Here is a 26,560-nt window from a genome sequence, read left to right on the forward strand (position 1 = left end):
CTATGTAAGTTTATTTTTGATTTTGTAACTGGTGCTGGGGGTACCTTGAGCTTTTGGACATACCGCCTTTTTATTATTGTAGGTAGGTAGGTAAGTAAGTATAGGGCCAGATCCACAGAGTTGCCAACCCTTGTGAATGTATCATGCAGCTCACAATACTTTATGGGGTTGCCATTAGTGCTTGCATCAAACTATGGCTGCCATCTCCCATTGTTTCTGTAAGATTAAAGCCAGGCTGCCACTCTATGGGGGAGGATGCTGGCCAGGAAACTATGAGGAGACAGAGGAATGTAGAGAGGATGGGGGAGGGGGAGGCCTGAGGGAGTGCCAGGGAATATGGGCGGGGGGGGAGGCAGGGTAGAAACTGACAGGGATACTGGGGAATGTGAGGAGAGCAGGAAGGATAACGTAAAGAGCAACAGGAGGTGGGGAATGTAGATGGTAGACTGGTGACAAGAGAATGGGTGACTATGGAGGGAGAATGTTAGGGGTCATTGAGACTGGGTGGAAAAGTGAGAGAGACAGGATAATGATAGGGAAGGGGGATGAGGAAGGACGCATGGAAGCTCCCCTTCCCAGGGATTAGGAGAGGGTAGGTAGAGTCCCCTCCAACCATCCACCTGAGAGGCCTGTATTTTTCATGTATATTAAATGTTGAATCTTGAATCTGAAATGTTTGTGTACACTTTGGGGGGGGGGAAGCTTGCCCCTAATAGCGCAAAAAACAGAAGGCAAAAACAGAAGACAGAAGACAAAAACTACCCACATTTTTTAGAAAAATCATGATTTTAAAGCAAATTCATGATTTATGATTTTTACTGCTCAGTGTTGGCAATCCTGACTCCATCTCCTCTTGTATATTGACCTGCTGGAGCAGACATAGGTGCATACTCTATCCAAGGAAAATCCACATTGAGAGGAGATTGCAGCCATACAAGGCATCCACAACTCCTGAAGAGCTCCCATGCAGCAAGAAGAGCCTAAAAAGGTGGACAGCTCTGGCCTGAGGAGAGTCTTAGTGACAGCAGTCAATTCCATCCACAACGTTTATGGTGCCTCAAGCAAAACTGAATTAAGCAGCTCCATCCCATATTAAATAAGAACATGTACAGATTTAGCAGGAATTATTTCACCTTACAAACTGAAAACTTTGGGAATTTGCTTCCCTGCAAAAAGTGCCAACAAAAACACATAATTTGCCTATCAAAGTGGTAGACTGAGACATCCATAAAGTGAGAGGTGAAGATTAAAAAAGCACATTCTGTATTTCCACAATCATTTTAAAAACAAATTTGTTTTATACCATTGATGGTGTCTCTCTGGTTTCTCTCTGTTTGGACAATGAAAATAGATTACTCAGTTTCACTTTGGTTACAGGTTTCAGAGTAGCAGCCGTGTTAGTCTGTATTCGCAAAAAGAAAAGGAGTACTTGTGGCACCTTAGAGACTAACCAATTTATTTGAGCATAAGCTTCCGTGAGCTACAGCTCACTTCATTGGATGCATTCAGGGGCCTGAACATCTCCACTGAATGCATCCGATGAAGTGAGCTGTAGCTCACGGAAGCTTATGCTCAAATAAATTGGTTAGTCTCTAAGGTGCCACAAGTCCTCCTTTTCACCTTGGTTACAGTTCGGCTCCAGGCTTACACTGAATTCCAGATGGAGCTGATGGCAGGATTTTGGGGGCCTTTTTGGAAAACCCATTACAAACAATAATTTGAAAAAGTTGCTGGAATGTGATCAAGGAGTGGCTGGCATCATATGGACTGTGGAGAAGTGTCTAAAAAACAGTGCAAGAGGCTGTAAGTGGAGTTGAAATGAATTCATTTCATGTATTAAACATTAAACATTGGCAGATCTGCCCTGAACCAACATCCTGGCCCCGAACACCTCTGATCTTTGGACATTCGCATCTATGGACCTATTTCACCAGGCGCCCTATCTTTGTAACGAGCCAAACCGAAACACCCTCCAAAAAAACAAAACAAAAAAAAAAACCCAGCCCACGCCACGCTGGTGTGGTTGAAATCTGGAGGTGATTTTTTGCCGGTTGCCTATTTGCCAGCCAGCTAACGGGCCACTGCAGCGGCCGGGTGCAGCCCGGCTCCCCCGGCACTCGCACAGGGCGCCGCGCCCACTGCTCCGGGAGGCGGAAATAACCCCGCTGCAAACCCTCCCCCCGCCCTGCAGCGCAGGGGCCCGGACTGCGGGCGCTCGGTGATTTCCAGCCCCCGCCAGCGGCGCGGGGAGCCCTGTGCCTTTAAAGCGAGTCCCCGCCCAGCAGGCTTTGGCGTCGTGCTCGCGGGCGATGGCAGGGAGACGCCCCAGAGGCGGCGGCGGCGGCATGGCGGGGGAGCGCCCCGAGGAGCACCGGGCGTTCGTGGCCCTGCACGGAGCGGCGCTGGGCGCCTCGGGGGTGCCCCCGCTCTACTGGGAGCGCCTGCGGCACAAGCTGGAGAACGAGGTGGGCGCCGTGCGGGGCCGGGGCCGGGGCGTGGAGGGGGGTCCCCCGGGAACATCCCTGGCGGGCGCCGGAGCCGCCTGCACGTGCTCCCCGAGGGTGGCACCTTCCTGCCGGTGTTCGGTTAAAGGATCTCCTGGCTGGAAGGGCTTTTCTCCCCGCTTTGTTTCCCGGGGAGCCCGCTGGGCCGCTCCGCTCTCTTCTTCAGGCTGGCTTGGAAAGGAAACTCGGCTCGCTTGGGCGCTTTGAAGTCGTGCGCGGTTGGCCTTACATCCTAGGGGAGGGACAGGGAGTGCGTGGAGAGCTTTTCTCTGGATCTTTCTACAAGTGTCTGAAGCTAATGATGATGTTTGGCCTCATCACAGTCTGTAGGTCTGGGTGTCTTTAAAATGCTGCCCAAATACTAATGAAACCTCTCTAGCACGTGAAATGCAGCTGAAGTTATTCTTCCTTCCTCAGTATAGTTTGGCTTTCGGTGGCCGCGGGTGGGGGAGGGCAGTGACAAAGGGAAAAACTCCAAAAATATTAAACCACGCAGCAAATGCTCCTAGAGCCCATAACAAAATAATAGTATTTTCTCTATATTCGCAAAAAGAAAAGGAGGACTTGTGGCACCTTGGAGACTAAGCAATTTATTTGAGCATAAGCTTTCGTGAGCTACAGCTCACTTCATCAGATGCATACTGTGGAAAATGTAGAAGATCTCTTTATACACACAAATATCCCCCACTCTCCTGCTGGTAATAGCTTATCTAAAGTGACCACTCTCCTTACAAAGTGTATGATTATCAAGTTGGGCCATTTCCAGCAGGTGAGAGAACCTGGATTTGTGCTGGGGTGGGGGGAGGTATTTTTTCATGCTTTGTGTGTATGGAAAGTGTAGAAGATCTTTTTACAGTATGCATCCGATGAAGTGAGCTGTAGCTCACAAAAGCTCATGCTCAAATAAATTGCTTAGTCTCTAAGGTGCCACAAGTCCTCCTTTTCTTTTTGCGAATACAGACTAACACAGCTGTTACTCTAAAACCTTTCTCTATATTATTAGTTTATATTGCAGTTGTGTGTAGAGGCCCGAGTAAGGATCGTGGCCCCCAATGTGCTAGGTACTGTACGAACACCCAAAGACAATGTCCTTGGAAAGCTTAAAATATAGACCTGTGCAGAGGAGGTTTCCTGGCAGTTTTGAAAAAAGGTATGAATCGATTTATTGCTCCATAGCGCAGGAGAGAGTGGAATTTTTTGTCAGCTGTGTTTTGTGAATCTAAAATAGTAAGCTATAACTAGGAAATATATCCCTAACATCGTGTAATCATTGATAGAAGGCTTTAGGGGTTTTGGAAGCTGACGGGTGGTGCTATGCAATAAGTGAGATCTAAAGAACATTGGGGAGAGGGCCTTGCTATATCATGTAGCCCCCAGCACTTGGCACTAAAGGGGACATTAAAAAACCAAAAGGAGTACTTGTGGCACCTTAGAGACTAACCAGTTTATTTGAGCATGAGCTTTCGTGAGCTACAGCTCACTTCATCGGATGCGGCTGTTACTCTGAAACCTGTCATTAAAAAACCAGTGAGCTGTTGTATCTAAATATTGGCGTTTTCAGTAACCTTAACGTATCATGGGTTGGTGTGGTTTTTTTTTGTAAAACAAACAAAAAAACCCTCTCTTTATCAACCCATTTGACTTCCAGATTTGCCCACTTGGCTTTCTGGTTAAGAACAGCTCCATCCAGCTCTCTTGAGAGCCTGTAAGTGCCATCCTTTGAATTGGCTCTAGCTCTGGAGATTAGAGTACTATACCGAACTCTATGGGAACATGTACTGCCACTGCACCAGTGGACTTTCCCCCTTCATGTTTTCTTACTACAGACTGGCAGTAGCCACTTCAAAGTTACAATAGGAAACTAGCTTAAACTTTTTATGCTTAACTTGACTTTTTAAAACCGGGAGGGGTGGGAGATCCACCTCATCTTCATTTGATGATGATTTAACTGGGAATTGGTCCTGCTTTGAGCAGGGGGTTGGACTAGATGACCTTCTGGGGTCCCTTCCAACCCTGATATTCTATGATTCTATGATTCTATTTACACAATTTCCCCCAAAATAATTTAGTGCCTGATAGCTCATCTGCACATCTTATCCTTGGGTACTAAATTCCTATGAAGTTCAAAAAATACAAAGAAAAAAGAGGTTCTAAAATGATGCAATTTAAATAATTTCTTGTTGATGACTTTCTTAAAATGTCACTTTTTTTTTGGTTTTGTTTTTATCATATGTCCAAAATGGTTTGGCCTAAAAACTCAAAATTCTGTCCCAGTCCTGAAACGACTTGCACATGAGTGACTTCATACACAACACATATGCTTAGGAGTCCCATTTGCAAGTTTTGTTGGCTTTGCTGGGGAGAAATTTATTTACATGTTTTAGGGGGAATTAGTGGGGGGGAAATTGTGATCATATTATAGGCAAGCCTGATAACACTGCTGCTGTTAAGGTTGCCACAGAGGTCTCATTATAAGACCCTGTTTCAAATTGCTTATGACTTCGCCAAACTTTAAACATTTGGGCTGAAATCTTCCATGCTGGTATCTGCCTCATGGTAAATTTTGTGGAAAATTTTAGTCAAACTGTTCATCTGTTTCAAAGAACTATTATTATTTTATTTTGGCCCATGTTAAAAACAACAAAAAGGTGACTTTTCCGTGATTGGAGCATGATTTGGAGCAGGGATGTGGGGGATGAGCCTTCATGATGGGGATGGGCCTGTGGAAAATCTGCCCCAAAATGGCATTTCACCCATGCTCATCAGCCACTTGTAAGAATTTAACATCTAAATCCCTGAAGATTCTGTCTCTACTGGGCCCACTTGAGCATCTCATACCTCCTAGTGCAGACTTGCCTTTGCATGTGCCATCTGAGCATGCTCCCTCCAGCCCAGGGCTATAGGGCTGAAGCTGGAATTTCCTGGTAGTGGCTGCTATGGTCCGAGGTGGGGCTGGATACCAGAACTGAGAGCAGGGAGTGAGTCTGTCCTGTGCTCTAGATGACGCCCTTACTGGGACCCAGACAGAATGGAGGAGGAAGCTGTCTGTCTGATTCTAATGCAGAGGGGACAAAAGCCACACCTGAGGAGTGAAAGGAGTAGATTGAGACAAGGAGTCTGAGTCTGGAAGTGGTGGGGGGAGGAGGGAGAAACTGCCTGGGGAGTTAGAGAGACAGACTAGCTTGGCAAGGAGGCTGGGAGCTGGGTGGAGAGGCTGGGAGTTGAGGTCGGGAGGGCAAGCGGAGGAGGGTAGGCTGTGAGTGGGAGTGCTTGAGGGAAAGAGCACTTGGGGCTGGGGGGCAGTTGTTGGCCTTATTGAATTCCGGGAGGCAACACGGAGACTGGACAAGGGAGACCAGGACTGACTGGATAAGCTAGGAACCAGCGGGTGGGACAGGGGAGGAGAGGTGACAAGGAGATGCAGTGGAAGGGGAGACTGGGATTGGCTGGACAAGGAGAGTGGGATGGGGAGGGTCGGGAGAGAGAGAGATCGGCTGCGGGACTGGGAGGAGGAACTAGGACTGCTGGGCTGGAAGATTGGGACTGAGGCAAGGAGCCAGGGGTGGGAAAGAGAGAGGACTGGGACTGGGACAGAGCAAAAGGTCAAGCAGGAGAGTCAGCGCGGCCCCGACCCGGCACCCTAGCCGGAGCGCTGGAGCTGGGCTGAGCCGCGTGGTGTGGCTCACGGGCCGTAGTTTGCACGCCCCTGTCCGTAGCCCCTGCACGGCTGCCCGCTTCAGGCGGTGTGGGAACTCACAGACACCCATTTCGTCAACAACAACAAAACTTCAAATCCAGACTCCAGCGAGAGGCTGCTGAATTGGAATTCATTTGTAAATTGGATACAATTAACTTAGGCTTGAATAGAGACTGGGAGTGGCTAAGTCATTATGCAAGGTAGCCTATTTCCCCTTGTTTTTTCCTACCACCCCCCCACGTTCTTGTTAAACCCTGGATTTGTGCTGGAAATGGCCCAACTTGATTATCATACACATTGTAAGGAGAGAGATCACTTTAGATAAGCTATTACCAGCAGGAGAGTGGGGTGGGGGGAGGTATTTTTTCATGCTTTATGTGTATAAAAAGATCTTCTACATTTTCCACAGTATGCGTCCGATGAAGTGAGCTGTAGCTCACGAAAGCTTGTGCTCAAATAAATTGGTTAGTCTCTAAGGTGCCACAAGTCCTCCTTTTCATTTTTGTCATGGATATTTTTAGTAAAACTCATGGACAAGTCATGGCTTCTGTGAATTTTTATTTTTTTGCCCCGAATTGTCCATGAGTTTTACTAAAAATATCAGTCACAAAATCTTAGCCTTAATTATGATTCAGTCTTTATGTGATCACATTCTATCTCTCACCCCCACCACGCTCCCAGACCCCTGCCTCATTCAGTACAGAGTCTTGAGGGGGGAAATTTTATGTGCTTATGTGATTAAAGACTGTATCCTAATAAATGTGCACAATGGGACTGAATTAAGTTTGCAAAGGCAGCCTTAATTCTGGCATCTCCTAACTTTTGAGTGCTTGATTTTGCAGCCTTAATAATAATCTTTTATCATATTCACTCCTATCGCAAACTGTTCCTGTACAAAAATGCATATATGGGTGTAAGAGAGTGTGGAAAGAATAATAAAAATAGCTTGGAATAGGACTTACATACTCTCACACCAAGATAGGAAGGCCGAGGAATGAGTTAAGTAGGAGTTTATTAGAGGAAGGATGTAAACAGGAGGCAGTTAAAAAACAAACAAAAAAAAAAACTGGTGAAGAGGCTCTGAGTGCTAAATGGTTGCCTTGTCTGGAAGCTAAGAGGAACTCATAAACTGTCAGACTGTTCTGTTAAAATCAGACTGTGGCTTTTTGGTTTTGTTTTGCTAAAGAATGTCTGGTCCTGACTCCTTGTCTATTAGGGCAGGGCAGAGAAATGCTTTGTGCAGAGAGCTGCCATATGGTAGCAGGATGCTGTACTTGTTTCTCTGTTCCTTTTGCTCATGGTTGTAGTCCAAGTTACTCTGTTTGCTTGTACACCGAGCAATGTTCAACATTTTTAATAAATGTATATAGAGAAATTGGCCTGCTGCTGACACCAGGATCTACTGCTAAAGATGCTATTGCTCCCATAGAACTAGAGCGAAGGTCATCTGGGGGAGGGCTAGAAATTCAGAAGGAATTATGTTGAAGAGGCAGTGGACTGGGATAGACATGTAGGGAAAAGAGCGACACTGAGCTATGTTTCCTTACATAGAATGGGGAGCTCTCAGAGAGGCAGGAGTAGGAGGGGCAGGAGAAATGGCAGGCATGGGAAGGGTGGTTGAAAGGGATTGTGGGGTCTTCATGGAGTAGAAGTTAAAGAAAATCAGTGAGTCATGGAGTGGAAGGGGGGAAAGTCCCCTGTGTTTGGTTGGGTGGAAGGAATCTTTTCTCTATGTTAACTTAAGCAAGGCCTAAAATTTTCTAGCAATATAGAATTTTGAGTGTTTTAATGTAGATAAAAGTTCCCCTCTCCCCGTCAGTACCTCTACAATTCACACAAATAGAGCTCTTTCCCAACACAACCCTCAAACACATGTGCACACGCACACATTCCTACCTTTGTTGGATGTGCCGAAACATGCAGGAGCTCTGTTTTAATGGTCTTCATAAGATGTTTTTGGAGCAGGTTTCCTCTCCTGTGAGTCATATATGTCGTTTGGACTTAAGTTGTTGGTTTTCTCATTTTTAAAAAAAACCTGAAATCTCCCAAACAAACAAAACTTTAAAAAGAGTTTAGAAGTGTTCCTGTGGACTCTGCCAGCAGCTAAAAATCATGTCACGTTTAATTACAAAAATTCTACACTTCAAAACATTGTTCCCTGAAAAGGTAAGAGTGTCTCTTGGAAATAAACCATTTTCCCATCCCCATGTGGGAGACTGCCAGTTCCCTCCTGCCATATAATACTTCATCCTTTCCCCTCCTAAAATTTGCATCTTATATACATCTGTAACAAATTACTAGGGCATCATAAAATCCCATTTCTAGTATATTGTAATGCACAGTATTTTTGTACTGTAAAAAAGTTACACATATAGTTGTTACACCGTATAGTTCAGTACAGACTTGCACGACTTACATAAGCCTATGAACCCCAACAGAGCAATCCAATTGTATTTATAATCATTTCGCTGTTCTATCCACCCGCTACCCTGTGAAGAAGTCCTGTGTGTTCTATAGCAAGGTGAACTTCGGTTCTGTGATAAGGCCTCTAGATTTTGGGGCATTCATTTGTGGCAAACAGAATCTTTGCAGTCGTTTCATTTCAGCTGGAAATTGAGGCTATGATGAAGCAGGAAAAAGAACAATACAGCCAGTACTAACAGGCTTCGTCACTGAGATATTATTGAATGTATTGTGCAGTGCTCCTGCACTTTCAGTATGCTGAAGATTTCTGCGTTGGTTGACAGCACAGCTACATTATGGAAATTGTCAGGGGTACTGGAAGCTTTGGCAGCTGGATAAAGGACAGTTAGGGGGCATGCTTACATGAGGAAGTAGGCTGGAATTGTGGGATAAGTATGTTAACTAGATGTTTCTGCCAAGGTAATATTCAGTTAAATGCTTAAAAGTGTCACCTTTAGTTTTCTGAGGTTAAAAGCCCAATTGTGATGAATGCAGATTACCTTGAAAATATGAACGAGGTCGAGTTTGGCTGTCCTCACTTGGGAGCAATTCGCACATCTCAGAGCCATGTTCAAGGCTATCTTCACAAATATGGAGACTTCAACGGGTCATGCTGAAAGGTGAACAGTCAGGCTGGAGGGAAGTTACGAGTGGAGTTCCTCCAGGATCCATCTTGGGGCCAGTCTTATTTAACATCTTTATTAATGACGACGCAAAAAGTGGGATTGTGGTAATAAATTTACAGAGCACATAAAGTTGGAAGGTATTACGAAAATGGAGGAGGACTGGAATATCCTACAAAAGCATTTGGATGACCTTGAAAACTGGAGTAATAGAAACGGAATGAAATCTAATAGTGCAAAGTCATGTACTTGGGGACTAACAACAAGGATTTTTGCTATAAACTGCAGACTTCTTAGTTGGAAACAACAGTGAAGGAGAGAGACCTGGGCATATTGGTTGATCACAGCATGACTGGGCTGCCAATGTGATGCAGCCTTGGGGGGAAAAACCTAATACAGTCCTAGGATATTTCAGGCGAGGCACTTCCAGTAGAGACGGAGAAGTGTTAGCTCTGTTATATAAGGCACTGGTCAGACCTCATCTGGAATACTGTGTTCAGCTCTGGTCTCCCATGTTTAAGAAAGATGAATCCAGACTGAACAGGTGCAGAGAAGGGCTAATAAGATGATCAGAGGAATTGAGAACCTGCCTTATGAGAGGAGACTTAAGAAGCTTGGCTTGTTCAGCCTATCCAAACAAAGACTGAGGAGAGAGGCGATTATTTTGCATGAACACATAAGAGAGATAAATACTTGGGAGTGAGAGGAGTTATTTGAGTTGAGGGCCAATGCTGGCACAAGAACAAATAGATATAAACTGGCCATCAGCAAGTTTAGGCTTGTAATTAGATGATGGTTTCCAACCATCCGAGGAGTGAAGTTCTGGAACAGCCTTCCAAGGAGAGTAGTCGAGGCTGTTATAAACATAAAGATAAGGGTAGCATAAAATCCCTCCTTGCAGCTGCACTGAATCGCTTTACCTGTAAGGGGTTAAGAAGCTTAAATAACCTGGTTGGCACCTGACCAGAGGGACCAATAAGGAAAGAAGATACTTTAAATGGGGGTGGGAGGAGGAGGTTTTGTTTGTGCTTTTTTGTTTGTTTGTTCCCTCCCCGGATGGGTGGGGGAGGGAGAGAGAGAGAGAGACCAGGCAGAAACAACATTTCTTTTTTAAAAAACATACCTGAAATGATTTATTTAAGATTACAAAAATTGTAAGTAAGGCAAGGAAATGTGTTAGATTATTTTTTGTTTGTGAATTATTTCTATGGTAAAAGGTAGTTTTATTTTTGTGTTTTGTAACTGTAAAACTGAGTTTAGAGGGGAGTCCTCTGTGTTTTAAAATTTTGTTACCCTGTAAAGTTACCTTCCATCCTGATTTCATAGGTGTGATTCTTTTACTTTTTATTATTTAAAAAAAAAAAATTCTTCTTTAAGAACCTGATTGATTTTAGCATCGTAAAGATAAAGGGTCTAGTTTGTACTTAAAGACAATTGGTTCATATATTATTCTCAAGCTTCCCCAGACAAGGGAGTGAAGAGGTTTGGGGGGATATTTTGGGGGAATAGGGACTCCAAGTAATCCTTTCCTGAATTTTTGTGTAAATCACTTGGTGGTGGCAGCAGTACCATCCAAGAACAAGGAAAGGAATTTGTGCCTTGGGGAAGTTTTTAACCTCAGCTGGTAGAATATAAGCTTAGAGGGTCTTTCATGCAGGTCCCCACATCTGTACCCCAGAGTTCAGAGTGGGGAGGGAACCCTGGAAATAAACTGGCCATCAACAAGTTTAGGCTTGAAATTAGATGATGGTTTCTAACTGAAATGAAACCAGCTAACACCCAAAACAACTTTCTTTACATATTTTTTAAAAATTACAAGATATTAAGATGCCTGGAAGTGAACAGTTAAGGGATCCATCCATTTCCCCGCCGCAGTATTATCCCTCATCACTTGCTATCACCAACCCACTCACAGTTAATTTTACATCTGCTTTTTGTTCTACGATTAATAGAAGCTGTTAATGTTCTACTTTGTTTCTTAAATATCAAAAAGGAAAATAACCCCATGGTACATTAAGCAATATAAACATTTAGGTTCTTACATAGTTGAGGCCCCATGTAACCCAGATTCTGTGGCAATGGATGTTGCCACGGAAGCCAACCCTGATGAGTGAAGTTCTGGAACAGTCTTCCAAGGAGAACAGTCAAGGCAAAAAAACCTAACTGGTTTGAGAGCTGAGCTTGATAAGTTTATGGAGGGGAGGATGGTATGATAGGCCAAATGCTATTGTAGGCAATCTGCGACTGCTAGTAGCAAATATATCTGTTGGCCAAAGAGGGGACACTAGATGGAAGGGCTCTGAGTTACTGCAGTGAATTCTTTCCCAGGTGTTTGGGTGGTGGGATTTGCTGACATCCTCAATGTCCAACTGATCACCATATCTGGGATCGGGAAGGAATTTTCCCCCAGCTCATATTGGCAGAGACCCTGGGATATTTTTAATTTTTTTTGCCTTCCTGGCATTGGCCACTATTGGAAGACAGCATACTGAATTAGATGCACCATTGGTCTGACTCGTATCGCCATTCTTACGTTCTCTGCAGCATGGGGCACATGTCCTTTGCTGGTTTTAACTGAAGTAAGTGGTGGATTCTCTAACTTTAAATCATGATTAGAGGACTTCCATATCTCAGCCAGAGGTTATGCATCTGTTACAGGATTAGGTGGGTCAAGTTCTGTGGCCTGTGATGTGCAGGCGGCCAGACTAGGTAATCAAGATGATCTCTGCTGGCCTTAAAGTCCGTGAGGGATAGGAACTTTTTTTCTTTTTTCAATGCAAAAAGCTTAGATTTTTTTGTGGCAGACTTCAGTGGCCAAAGGTGTGCAAGGGTTGGCTTCCGTGGCAACATCCATTGCCACAGAATCTCGGTTACATGGGGCCTCAACTATGTAAGAACCTAAATGTTTATATTGCTTAATGTACCATGGGGTTATTTTCCTTTTTGATATTTAAGAAACAAAGTAGAACATTAACAGCTTCTATTAATCGTAGAACAAAAAGCAGATGTAAAATTAACTGTGAGTGGGTTGGTGATAGCAAGTGATGAGGGATAATACTGCGGCGGGGAAATGGATGGATCCCTTAACTGTTCACTTCCAGGCATCTTAATATCTTGTAATTTTTAAAAAATATGTAAAGAAAGTTGTTTTGGGTGTTAGCTGGTTTCATTCTTAATTCACAACGAGTTTAGTGTGTGAGTTTATTGAGCTGGGGAGTAAGCTAGTGAGCAGATCAGGAAAATGCTGGTCTAAGGAAAACTGCAGCAGGAGGAACAAAGCTTTAGTTAAGTGTGAAATGTAATCCCTTCTCAGTGACAAGTAACACAGTGAACTACAAAATATTGGCCTATACATACACACACAAAGTTGGTATGTTGGGGGTTTCTGTTATTTTATTAATACTGGTCAAACAAGGTTACAACCTTTTGCTAAACAACTGTATTTTCCATCGCTATCCAAACTCCAACAGTGATTATCTGCATTAAAGGGAAACTGAAATTACTAGCTCTCTGGTCCTGGTGTCCACTGGAATGTGTAACAGCAAATATATTCCTAATTAAAATATAACTTCAGTAATATTGCTTTAAAAACTCTAGTCGTCTTTATTCCAGCAGTATGTATGTAAATTCTAGCCAACACATCACTAACACCCTATCCCTCAACCCTACCCCAAGCAGAGTTCTGACCCCATAAAGCGGAAGTGCTGGAGGCTCCATGAAATCCATTAGGGACTTTGCTGTTCCTATTGATTTTTGCATGGATGGTGCTCAGATACTCCAGTGACGGGCTATACTATAAAACCCTTAGATATTTTTCCATCTTCCCATCTTTCCTCCGTAGCAGCCCACCCACTATTCCTTCTGCTGTAAACTTGATGCTACAGCAGGTTACCCTAGAATGTAGAAGTATGGTTCCTGACTAGTTTTGCTTCACAGATGCTTAGTTGATTTTCCACAGTTCTCCTGCTAGGAGGATTAATAAAAATAATTATCTTGAAGCAACACTGGTTTGTGAGGTGCAGAGAAAAACTGATTACTTAAAGTGAATTCACTCAGGTAGGAAGCTGTTAGTGCTTAGAATTAGTGAGACTTTTAGGGGCTTGGTATTGTTTCCAGACTTGACATGTTAAACCAATAATTCTTCAGTATTTTTCCACATTTTTTTTTTTCTCAATCAGATTAGCTTTGTGCAAGTAATTCTAATGCCTTCTTAAACAATGTGGAGAGAACTAACGATCTGCCTGATCCTGTCTGGTCACATTGTGGACCTAAGTGGCTTAGAGAAGTAGCAGCTTTTGTACTAAGTTTCTGTCCGATTTGAAATCTCTTACGTTTTTTCTTTTTAAAAAGACTTGGAAACTATAAAAGCAGATATAGTTGAGACATTTCATGGTTGTGCAACAGACGTACAAGTTCACATCAGCTAGGATCTCAGAAAAGACTTCTCATAACCTATGTAATTAGTCTAGACTCTAGATCATGATCCTGCAGCTGTGATAGGAAGGACTGAAAACAAACCCCAGAGAAACTCTGATGATAGTAATAGAGGTAAGTGCATAGAAATTAACTAGCAGCACTGCATGAAATCATTCTGAATGCCCAAGGGTGAGTAAACTTGTGCATTTCATCGTTAAACTACAATGTAAAATGCATTTTTCTTTAATATAACTTGTAAAAAGAAGCCAAGCTGAAAACTTTCTTACCACTTGAGAGCTGATTGTAAAGGCAGATTTCCTCTTGGACTAAATCAGGATCCCTAATATGCATCAACACAACCAAGAGCTAGGGAACAAATTGCATTGATTGGTCTTGTATCCTATACCCAAACAGTTTAAGGCTAGGTTCTTGCCAGATTTAAATCTGTTGAGTTTAGTGAAGTTAAACCACAAGTGAATTTGGTCCTGTATTTTCAGCTTCTAAAAAGACTTTTTGTGACATAAGTAAACAAAGGGACAGAACTACTAATGACTGTGGAACAAAAACTTCCTGTCTCTGGCCATGTCCACACTAAAAACTTTGGTCAACACAAGTTACTTTGGCTTTAACTGCTCTGGCTTTATGTAGTGCTTGAGTGTGCGTGCACTTGGCTCCTTTTGTCGGTGTTGTGCATAATCCTCAGGAGTGCCTGCATCATTGCACAGTGCAGTGCACCATGGGTAGATATCCCACTGTCCAACCTGCCTTTGTACAATGCACTGTCTTTAGGGAAGTTTTGGCAATGCATGGTGGGACAAACGAGTAGCACAGCCATGACTGGGAGCCAGGGGTCAACTTCTAAGCACGCAACCGCCTCCATCCCATACTGTCATTTATATTCCATAACTTTTGCACCTTTAAAAAAAATCCGATGAACGTATGCAGCCCTCCTCGTTGGCCACCATCTCTGACAGAGGCACGAAGCCTGCACGGCTTTGCACTCATAAGCTTTTCAAGCACAGGATGCACAATCCTACTGTGTTTGCTGAGCCAAGAAGAACCAAATCCGTGTGGAACGCAGTAAGAACTAATTCAAGGTGGTTGGTGGTATTCATGGAGAAGTTGCAGATGGTGGGGTGCTGCTTCTGGGCCCAAAAAACGAGCACTGACTGGAGGGATCGCATCGTGCTGCAGGCTTGGGAGGACGAGCAGTAGCTGCAGAACTTTCAGATGTGCAAGGCACGTTCCTGGAGCTGTGTGCCGAGCTCACCCCGGCCTTCCGGTGCAGGGACATCAAAATGAGAGACGCACTCACAGTGGAGAAGTATGGCGATAGCACTGTGGAAACTTGCAATGCCAGATTGCTCCCAGTCAGTGGGAAATCCTTTTGAAGTTGAAAAATTCATTGGGGGGGGGGCGTTGTCATGGAATTGTGCAGGGCTATTAATCGTCTCCCGCTGTCTAGAGATGTGATTCTCGCAATATGCAGGCCCGAGTGGATGGATTTGCAGAAGTGGGGTTCTGAACTGTGGTGGGGCAATAGATGGTACACATCTCTATTTTAGCCCCAGATGACCTTGCTACAAAGTACATCAACAGAAGGGGCTACTTTTCTGTGGTTATGGAGGCATTGATGGATTACTGGGCACACTTCACTGACATCAATGTGGGCTGGTAAGAGAAGGTGGGTGACGCTCGCCTCTTTAAGAAAACAGGACTGTTCAGAAAGCTACAAGCAGGGGCTTTCTTTCCCAAGCAGCAGATTACCATTGGTGGTGATCAAATGCCAGTAATGATCCTGGGAGACCTAGCCTTCCCGTGGCTCGTGAAGCCATATACTGGCCACCTCGACAGCGCCAAGGAAAGATTCAACTACCTGCTCAGCAGGTGCAGAATGACAGTTGAATGCGCTTTTGGTAGATCGATGGGATGCTGACGTTTATTTACTCACAAGATTAGATCTCAGTGGGGGAAAAACATTCCAATGGTTGTAGTCCCCTGCTGTGTCCTGCATAATATCTGTGAAGCAAAGGCAGAAAAATTGCTGCCGGTGTGGAGGGTGGTGGTGGAGCAGGTGTCTGCTGAGTTTGAACAGGTTGACGCAAAGGCTATTAGAAAAGCTCGACGCAGATCTACGTAGACCAGGGAGGCATTGAAAGAGAACTTTAACAGTGAACCACAGTAATGCATTGTGGCATACTGTGCTCAACCTGGCCTGGCTGCTTGGGGGCCTGTTAAGAGTTGTGTGGTGCTTGGTGTATATCTGAGAATATAACACTGTCTATCCACCTATTTTGCGGTGTTTGTTGTACACTTATGATTATTTTACTGTCCCTGATTGTATGAGTTGTTACACTGTAACAAGTGTTCTTTCAGAACTGCTAGGCACTCCGCAGCATATATTGTAAACTAATAAAGAAGTATTTATTTTAAAAAATATAATTTTATTCGGTAACTGACATACCCAGGGTACAGTCTGGACTGTTGAACAGCTATGTCTCCTCAGCTGTCTAACCCGGGGTGCCTCTTACACTGCTTTGCTATGAGAGCTGCCACTTCTGGTCTGCACACACAACCTCCAGCATGTAAGTTACTCTCAGTTATAGTGTGTGAGTGCTGTAGTCAGCTGCCCTTGAATTACACTGCAAAGTCCCAGTCCCAGACTTTCCCCAGAAATGTATGTCTTGTACTGCCCAGCTCTATCCTGGACAATACTAGCTCATATAAAGTCCATTATTTTATTAATAGAAAATGAGATGCACAAATCCTGTTATTCCAGATGGGGTTTCCCAAACACTTCAATTCAAACACATTGGTTTAGATCAAACAAGTTTATTAGGTACAAAAGGATAGATTTTTTTTTTAAATGAATATAAGTAATGAGGCATAAAAGTCAGAATTGGTTACACGAAAAATAAAACTCAACTAATGCCTCACTTAAACTAGAATAAATTCAAAGCCAAGTCTCTCTCTCTCCATGTGTTTCAGCAGCTCTACTGGTTGAACTTCTTTCAGTCAGGATCCCTCCCCCAGTGCAATGCTGCTGCCTTTTGTTCTTCAGGTCTCATGGATGCTGTAGGTAGAGAGAAAGGAAGGAATGATTTGGGGCGTCTGCCCTCCCTTCTTACAGTTTTGTCCCTTGTTCGAGAAGCATCTCCAGCTGAGGTTCAAGAGATAAAACGTCTGTGTGGACGAGAACACCAAGCTCTTTTTAATAAATAGATTTTTTTTTTTTATCTATGTCCCTTTTCTTGCCATTGAATACCCACTTAAGCATGTATTGGTCCATTTGACTTGCTTATGGCTGGCTGAGGCATCAGCTTGTCTTGTCTCTGAAGAATTGGTGTGGCCACTCCCCAGACGTGGAATATGTCTTAGCAACACAATACAGTGGAATCTGATAACTTACAATGTTGCCCACACATTTTAACAGGACAGTACTGACCAGTGAGTTATGAGTTTTCAAATGATACCTCAAAGATAAACTTGTACAAAGATTATCATAATAGTATGCATGGGCTGAATACATGGATATAGACCATCACAGCAATAAAACCAGTACAAAGAAAAATCTGTGCAACTTAAGTTTTTTTTTTTTTTTTTTGCTTTTAATGGAACAGACTTTAACAAGGGGAAAGAACTTTCATGTCCATTTTACCTACACATACACTGACCTGTGAGAGTCATGGTTGCTGTATGTGAAGCTGTGATGGTCCTTAATGCTCCCCGGGCTGGTGTGGGAGTGGTAGAGGTAGGGATATGACCCCTGATGCCAGGTGGAATATTGAGGGTAGGTGTAAGGAGGTGCCATAATGGAGTTCACCATTTACTGCAAAGGGAGGCAAGCTCATGATTGTTGAACCTGTAGGTCCAGAAGAGTTCGCAGCATCCATGTTTGCTGCTGCTGAAGCCCATTTGTGTCCTGGTGCATCTCCCTCTCTTTTCCTGCTGGGACCCCCAGGCCTTTCTCCTGTCTCCTTTCTTCCGGCTATCTGGAGGTTAGGTTCATCCTCCAGGTCCTCTGCTAACAGTCTGATGAAGCACTGTCTTGCAGTATCTCATTGACCATGTCATCCTGAAGCCTCTTCATTCTCCTCCTTATCTGGCTCAGGCATTCCATGGGTGTGAAGGGAAAGACCCTCAAGTCCGCAATGGCAGCAGCTGCAGATAAAACATGGTCGTGGAATGCTATGGAAAGCAAAACTTAAGATTCAGAACTCCCTTCCTTAGCTCCCACAAAGTTTTAAACAAGACATGCTCATTGACATGTCTGCTTTGGAGTGCTTGTGTATGGCACAGCTCCAGCCATGGTGAGTACAGCCCACCAAGGGTGAGGGAAATGAGGGAATTTCTTGGTTGCATGAAACTATAAGTCTAGGGCAATAGCACTGAATATTGGCACCCTTTTCCACAGTGGGGGTGATTTTAGCTGATGTCCCTCTCTAGAGGGAAACAAAGGCACAAGAGAGCACAGCTGTTGATGATGTCCCAAAGTCACCTGGGCCCATGTGCTGCTAGCCTTCTTACTGCAATGGTGCCTGCTGAAGTTATCGCTGACTGAAGTTATCGTATACAGAAAGTGTCCTGCTGTGGAGGAAGAAATAAGGCAGCCCTCCCTAGAAACCTTTGGGGGAAGTTTGCAGTGTGCATCCATGAAAATTGCATCAAGATATCTCAGGAGGATTCAAGGGATATAAACAAACTGCTCCCCGTGGTGTCCCCCCACCCTCCTGCCTATCTCCACAGAGAATGAAAAGCAGATAACTGTGCTATCTCTTTTTGTTGTATCACTTCCTCTTCTGGTACGAGAAAATTAATGCAAGTAGATAGCTATGTCCTATTAAGTTGGGATTGCCATCACTTTAATGGGAAATAAATTTACACACTTATCCGAGGTTCCTTCCTCTGGAGTGGGCTCGCTGATGCTTGACTAGACTGCAGTGGAGTCTCAAACAGATCCTGGTTCATGACCTAGCTGGACCACCTAGTTGCATGTCCCGCATCCTCCTCCTTGTGCTCATTGTTCATACCAGGGGCCTGTGACCTGGGCTTCCTGGAGTGGTCTGTGGGATGGTAGTGGGGTCTCCACAAAATACGGCATACAGCTCTTTGTAAAAGCAGCTGGTCTGCAGCTTAGCATCAGATTGACTGTTGGCCTTCCTGACCTTCTGATACACCTGGTGCAATTCCTTTGCTTTCATGTGGCACTGCTGCTCGTGCCTGTCATACCCCTTTCTCCTGCATTCCCCTGTGCAATCTGCTCATAGATGTCCATGTTTCTATGGCTGGTCAGTAGCTGTTTGCACAGCCTCTTCTCCTCACAGACCCAGGAGATCCAATGTCTACTCCACGCTGGAGTGCATTGGGAACATGGAGCTGGCACAGTCAGTTGGGCAGTTGCACACAACAGTGGAGATCTGCTAGTTGTGGTAGTCAAGCTGGACAATCAAGGAAAAGGCAAGGGTCTTTAAAGGGGAGTGCAGTCTTCTGATTTCCATGACCCTTGGGCAGTGGAGTTCACAACCGTAACTGGAACACTCAGCTCCTGGCATTGTGGGACAGCTGCTAGAGGGCTGTTAGGGTTGACATAAGTAATGAAGTGTCTATCCTGAGGTCAGTGCAGCACAAGCACATCGACCATGGCTCAATGCTGGTTGGAGAGATGGTGTTACTGTAATGGGGCAGTTACATCGGTGGGAGGCACGCACGGTTATGTTGACGCAAAGCTGCTTACGTTGACCTAACTTTGTAGTGTAGACCAGGCCAATGTAAACGAAGGGATCTTTTTAATAACCCCTCCCCTCCCCCCCCAAAATGGGAAAGAATAAGTTGTGCAATAGACTTTCCACCTCTTCTTTTCCAAACGCAAAATGTTTATTGAATCACAGGCCAAACTTGACTCGCCAGAACCTCTAAACGTTGGACTGTGTATGTCGGGTAACTTCAGGATAGATTGTAGTGCTACCACTTCAACTGAATGCTTCTAGTTATATGGTGCTTTCATTCTCAGGTGTTTGATGCTGGTGAGTTTTTTGGAATAATGCAAGTAGAGGAGGTGGAGGAGGAAGAAGATGATAATGAAGAAATTGAAGGTGAATTGAAAAAGAAACCAAATCCTGGAAACGAACTCTGTTACAAAGTTATCGTAACAAATGAGAATGGGCTACAAGCAGCAAATCCCAATAGGTAGGTTCTAGTCTTCGGATTTATGCCAAATCTCCTTATTTGAATAACCTTCACTCGTGAAGTGATTAAGTGTCACTTGTTCTGAAACTTGTTGGTTTAACTGCCTTCCCATAATTATTCTTTACTGAAGAATTTAATGCTCAGAAAGATGAACTGTCTGCATCTTGTAAAATGAGCCTCACAAATGGTATTTGATTGTGTGATCCTAGACACCCCTGTATTCATACCTTACACACTACTTGAATGATATCTGGACAATATAAGCCTTGTGAGGTATCCTTTAATAACCCACGGGTCAGTAACATCACTGTGAAATGTATGTGAGAACGCTATATGTGGAATTACATATAGTCACGGATATTACACTTTAAAGTCTGTGACCAAAAGATGTTTAAACCAGGAATGTCAGGAGGAGTTGATAAATAACCTCTTCCCTTTTTTTTTTTTTTTTTTTTTTTTTTTTTTTTTTTTTTTTTTTTGGAGAAATCCTAACCTCTCATGCCAGGGTGTGGCCAAATTTGGTGTGCTATTCATCTGTATCAAAGATTGCAGAAAGAAACCATTGCATTGTAAAAATCATCGGTGGGGGGTGGGGGAGACAGCATGAAGTCTCACCAGACCGCATGGTGCCCACACCCAGCAGGGACAAGCAACTTCATCTTGGGATGCATTTCAAAGGTTTACTGGACTATACGCAGAGGGGAACAAATCCTTAAGTTATCCTTCACCCGAGGAGACCAGGAAAGCCAGCATCTTGGACTGTGTGAGGATCCTGGCTAAGAGCTAGTCAGCTGTTTCTTCACAGTCTTCCTTTTCAAGCAACTACCTCGAATAAAGACTAACTTATTAATGTAGGTCTTAGCTATTGGAAAAAGCATTTTTACTTGTTTGTAACCCTTTGTCTTAACTCCCTATACTTGTGTGACAGGCGTCTGTCGGTCCTCCGAGCCCCTAGGGGCAATGGAGAGCAATGGTCTCCGTGGCAGGCCTCGGCCCCACCTCCTGGGCGTTGGGGAATTAGCGGGAAGGTGTGCCAGCCGGAGTCAGTAGCCAGCACTCCCCTGCCTGAGGGGAATGCAAGAGTCAGTAACACGCCCCTCAGGCAGGGGAGCGCCAGCAAGAGTCAGTAGCGCACCCCTCAGGCAGGGGAGCGCCGGGGTAGGGGAACGCAGGCCCACCCAACTCCACTGCGTTCTAGCCCAGGGCCCTGACAGTGGCGGGAGGCGAAGGTCCCGCCGCTGGGTCAGCAGGGCAATCCGCACCCGCTGACCAAACACACCCACCCCCCAGTGTAGTTGGGCCCCTGGGCTACTTCCTACCCGGTCTCTCTCAGGCGGGAAGCTCCGGATCCTCCATCTCCTCCGGGTAATCCACTGCGGGCAGCTCCGGTTCCTCCGGGTATTCCGCTGCGGGCCACCCCCGCTCCCCCTCGGTATTGGACTCACGCTGGCCCGGGCTGCAGTCAGGCCCCTCCAGGTCCTCTGGGTATTCAGCGGCCGGCAGCACTGGTTGCCACAGGCCTTCCCCCCGGTCAGGCTCCTCCTTGCCCAGGTCTTCGCCTGGTTCAGTAGCAGGATCGCGAGGGAGCAGCCTGTGTCTGTCTCCCTCCCTGGTGCTCTCCTCACTGGGCAGAGGGCCCCGCCCTTTACTTCCTGTCCCACCCTTCCCCTTCCGGGGATTGGCGGAAACTTGGCCTGGCCCCGCCCACTCAGGCTCAGAGGGTGGCTCTTTACCCTCTGATTCGGAGGGGAGCCACCCTGGCTCCCTACATACCCCACCCCTCAAATCCAGCTCCCGATCTTCGGAGCTGGCGTCCCCACCTTCTCCAAGGTGGGATAGGAAATCCGCATTGGCGTTGTCTCGTCCCGCCCGATGGTGGATCGTGAAGGCATAGGGCTGCAGAGTGAGATACCATCGCATCAGCCTGGCATTATTGTCCTTCATCTTATTGAGCCATTTCAGGGGTGCGTGGTCCATAACCAGTATAAAGGGGGCCCCAAGGAAGTAGTAGCGGAGAGCATCGACTGCCCACTTAACGGCTAGGACCTCTTTCTCCACGATGGAGTAGTTCCGTTCTCTGGGGAACAGCTTCCGACTGAGGTAAACAATCGGGTGTTCCTCCCCATCCACCTCCTGTGAGAGGACCGCCCCAAGCCCAACGCCTGAGGCATCTGTCTGGACAATAAAGTCACGATGAAAGTCGGGGCTGAAGAGTATTGGATCGCTACACAGCCATTCTTTGATGGTTCGAAAGGCCGTCTCGCACTCGTTGGACCAATGCACCCGGCGGGGACTGTCCTTGGTCAAGAGCTCAGTTAGCGGGGCTGTAATGCTTGCGAAGTGGGGCACAAACCGCCAGTAATAACCAGCTAAGCCCAAAAATTGACGTACTTGCCTCTTCGTGGTCGGCACTGGACATTCCTGAAGTGCTTGGACCTTCCCGATGAGGGGGCGGACCTGTCCCCGGCCCAAGGTGTACCCCAGGTAAGTGGTTTCCTCCCGCCCGATTCGGCATTTTTTCAGGTTGGCTGTCAGCCCGGCTGCGCGGAGGTCCCAGAGGACTGCCGCTAGTTGGTTAAGATGCTCCTCCCAGTTATTGCCATAGGTGACCACATCGTCCAGGTAGGCCACCGCGTATTTCGTGTGTGGTTGGAACACCCGGTCTATCAAACGCTGGAAGGTTGCCGGGGCCCCATATAGGCCGAAAGGCATCTGGGTGAAATGGTATAACCCGGAAGGGGTGGCAAACGCGGTCTTCTCCTTGGACCCCAGGTCCAAGGAGATCTGCCAGTACCCTTTGGTGAGGTCTAAAGTGGTGATAAACAGGCCTTCCCGAGCCGGTCGAGGAGCTCGTTGACGCGGGGCATCAGATAAATGTAAAATTTTGAGATGGCGTTGACCCTCTGGAAGGCAATGCAAAACCGCCGGCTCCCATCAGGCTTCGGTACGAGGACAACGGGGCTTTGGTACGAGGATGACGGGGCTCTGGGAGGGCTCAATAACACCCAGCTCCAACATCGCCTGGACTTCCTCCTCTACGGCCTCCCACATTTGCCTCAGCAATGGCCGGGTTGTCTCTCGGACCACCACCCTGGGTTCCGTCTGGATCACATGGTAGGTGAGCGTAGTCCGCCCGGGTTTCGTGGTGAACGTCTTGGGGAACGCCCTCACTAAGCAGAGTGCCTGTTCTTGCTGCTCGACGGTGAGTGTGTCTGCTAGCTGGGGTTCACCATTATCCGACGACTCAGGTGGTTGGGGCCCCAGTTCCGGTTCGGGGGGATATGGGGCCACTATGAGCCCTTCCCAGTCCTGCCAAGGTTTTAAGAGGTTCACATGATAAATCTGCTTTTCCTTACGGCGACCAGGTTGCCGAATCTCATAAGTTACCGGCCCTACCTGGCGGAGGACCTCATACGGACCCTGCCAGCGGGCAAAAAGCTTTGATTCCTCCGACGGGAGCAGGAGGAGTACTCGGTCCCCTGGTCCGAATGATCGAGCCTGGGCGCTCCGATTGTAGTGTTGCTCCTGGGCTCTTTGGGCAGTGTTTAAGTTCTCCCTCGCAAGCTCACCCGCCCGCGCCAGCCGCCCCTGCAGTTGTAAGACATATTGCGAGAGACCCTGTGTTGCGGATGGGTTGTGTTCCCAAGTCTCCCTCAAGAGGTCGAACACCCCGCGGGGTCGCCGCCCATAGAGGAGCTCGAATGGGGAGAACTTCGTGGACGCCTGTGGGACTTCTCAAATAGCCAGTAGTAAAGGAGGGAGCAGCTGGTCCCACTGGCAGAGATCCTGGGTGGGGAAAACACCGCAACATCCCCTTCAGGGTCCGGTTGAACCGCTCCAACCAATCCGTCAGTCTGGGGATGGTAGACCGAGGTCTGCAGTTTCTTAATCCCCAATAGGGCACATACCTGGCGGAACAGCTTAGATGTGAAGTTGGTCTCTTGATCAGTGAGTATCTCCCGTGGGAGGCCCACCCTTGCGAAGATCTTCATGAGCTCCGCAGCGATAGTGCAGGCAGTGATACTTCTTAAGGGGATGGCCTCCGGGAAGCGGGTGGCATAGTCCATCAGGACGAGGATGTATTGATGGCCTGCCATGCTTTTTGGGAAAGGCCCGACCAGGTCCATTGCTGTCCGCTCAAATGGTACACCTACGACTGGTAACGGGACCAGGGGGGCCTTCCGTACCCCGGCCGGGGCTGCATGTTGGCAGTCCGGGCACGACGCACAATACTCCTTCACCTCACGGCGGACGCTGGGCCAGAAGAACCTGGCCAGGACCCTGGCCACAGTTTTTTCCTGCCCTAAATGGCCGGCAGCCGGGATGTCAGGTGCAAGCTTCGGGACACCCAGACGATGGATGCGGGGGACCACGAGTTGGGTCCGGACCTCTTGGGTCTGGGGGTCTCGGTCAAGGCGGTAGAGCCGATCGTGGTTGAGTTCAAACCTGGGCCACTGGGTGGTGCGCTGCGCCTCCACGACCTCACCATCCACCCGGGCCAGCTGCTCGTAGGCAAACTGGAGTGTAGGATCCTCCCTTTGATCTCGGCTAAAGTCTACCAGGTCAGGAGGGGGACCCGCTATTTCCAGGCCCTCCTGCCCGGGGGTGGGGCCTGGTTCCGCTCCAGGGTCGGAGCTCGAGTCAGGTCCTGTCCTCTTCTCAGGCGGGGCTACCTCGAACGCCTCTTTGGTGGGTAGGGATTGGAGCATCTCGACGAAGTCTGGCCAGTCCCGGTCCAGGATCACTGGATAGGCGAGAGATGACGCCACCGCCACATTCATTAACTGCGTTACTCCATGCACCGTAATGGGGACCCGCACCGTGGGGTACGATTTTACATCTCTGTGGATGCACTGAATCCGTACTTCCCTGACGGTCCGCTGGGGGTCCGAGAAGAGCGCCTGGCGGACAAGGGTCTACCCACAGCCCGAATTGACTAGACCCACCACGGGGACCCCGGCGACTTCCATGGGAGCTGTCAGTTTGGCCACAGAGGGCAGACGGGCCCTTCGCTCCCCGGCGCACACCAGGCCAAAGTTGCAGTCCATTGCCGGACAGCCCCGTTGCAGATGCCCATACTCGCCACATCGGAAACAAGTTCCTACTTCTGGGCACGCCGGCCGCGTGGGGGCACCAGTGGGGCCACAGAGTGGGCTGGGGCCTGGTGGTCGGGTTAAGCGTCCAGGGCCGGAGAGTGGTGTTGACTCGGGCCGTCAGGAAAACTCGGCCCTGCCGCCTTCTGGTCGTCGGGTATGGTGGGGTGCATTGGTTTGGGAGGTGGGCCCCCTCCGTTCAAGTTTCTGTGCATTGGGTCCAGGGTTTGGGGGGCGGGTGGCTGGTCCTATCGGGGCCTCAGCCTCGAGAAAGTCCTCCATACGCGCGACAGCTGAGCTCATACTTTGTGGCCGGTGCCTTAACACCCAAGCCCTCCCCTGGGGTGGGAGGATGTGCACGAATTGCTCGAGGATGACCTGTTCTGTCACCTCAGCTGCGGTTCGACGCTCAGGTTGGAGCCATCAGGTACCCGCGTCCTTCAGTTCCTGGGCCACCGCCCGGGGTCTGGCGCCCAGTGGGTAGACCTTTTCCCGAAACAGTCGCCAAAAGGTTTCCGGGGTAATGTCGAAGGCATCCAAGATAGCCGCTTTCACACAAGCATAAATGCGGTCCTTATCATCTGGGAGCCCACGATAAGCCTTCTGGGCTAGCCCTGTCAGATATGGGGCGAGGAGTGTCGCCCATTGGTCAGGCGCCCAACCAGCCACTGAGGCCACCCGCTCGAAGATCACTAGGTAGGCTTCTGGGTCATCCTCGGGCCCCATCTTGGCCAGACGGCTCGGTGGGACGGGAGGGGTCGGGGTGGCTGCCCGCTCTGGTTGAGCGCCACCATGGCCCAACCACAGGGTTGCAAGCTGCTGGAAGCACTGGGTTTATTGTTCCTGGTGCTGGGCCCCCAGGGTTTGGAGCAACTGCTGCTGGTGGGTGCCCAGCTGTTGCACGAGTTGGTGCTGTTGCTGGCTCTCAGCCAGGAACTTGATGATAAGCCTTTCCATCTCCATCTTTCCAATAGGGGAGCTTCAGAGGCGCCCTCGGACTCACCCCTTTCAGCAGGGGTTGGGATCGCCTGCCCGCATTCTCCACCACTTGTGACAGGCGTCAGTCGGTCCTCCGAGCCCCTAGGGGCGGTGGAGAGCAGTGGTCTCCATGGCAGGCCTCGGCCCCACCTCCCAGGCGTTGGGGAATTAGCGGGAAGGTGTGCCGGCCGGAGTCAGTAGCGCACCCCTCAGGCAGGGGAGCGCCGGGTAGGGGAACGCAGGCCCACCCAACTCGACTGCATTCCAGCCCAGGGCCCTGACAGTGGTGGGAGGCGAAGGTCCCACCACTGGGTCAGCAGGGCAATCCGCACCCGCTGACCAAACACACCCACCCCCCAGTGTAGTTGGGCCCCTGGGCTACTTCCTACCCGTTATCTCTCAGGCAGGTTGCTCCGGTCCCTCCATCTTCTCCGGGTAATCCACTGCGGGCAGCTCCGGCTCCTCCGGGTATTCCGCTGCGGGCCACCCCCGCTCCCCCTCGGTATTGGACTCACGCTGGCCCAGGCTGCAGTCAGGCCCCTCCAGGTCCTATGGGTATTCAGCGGCCGGCAGCCCTGATTGCCACACGCCTTCCCCCCC

The 26,560-nt window shown here is 47.7% G+C and overlaps 1 protein-coding gene across 1 annotated transcript in view; it reads left to right on the plus strand.

Annotated features, from left to right (window-relative positions):
• The first annotated feature begins 2,220 nt into the window (after nt 1-2,220).
• Nucleotides 2,221-26,560, plus strand: part of TTLL12 (tubulin tyrosine ligase like 12) — a 66,625-nt gene continuing 42,285 nt past the window's right edge. Inside the window, exons 1-2 of the mRNA XM_084638241.1 lie at nt 2,221-2,465; nt 19,714-19,889. Coding sequence (XP_084494367.1) covers nt 2,310-2,465; nt 19,714-19,889 — 332 coding nt within the window. The 5' untranslated portion in view covers nt 2,221-2,309. The remainder of the gene's footprint in view (nt 2,466-19,713; nt 19,890-26,560) is intronic.

The sequence above is a fragment of the Lepidochelys olivacea genome, assembly GCF_965140295.1.
Source record: "Lepidochelys olivacea isolate rLepOli2 genome assembly, chromosome: 1".
In the NCBI taxonomy this organism is placed as follows: Eukaryota; Metazoa; Chordata; order Testudines; family Cheloniidae; genus Lepidochelys; species Lepidochelys olivacea.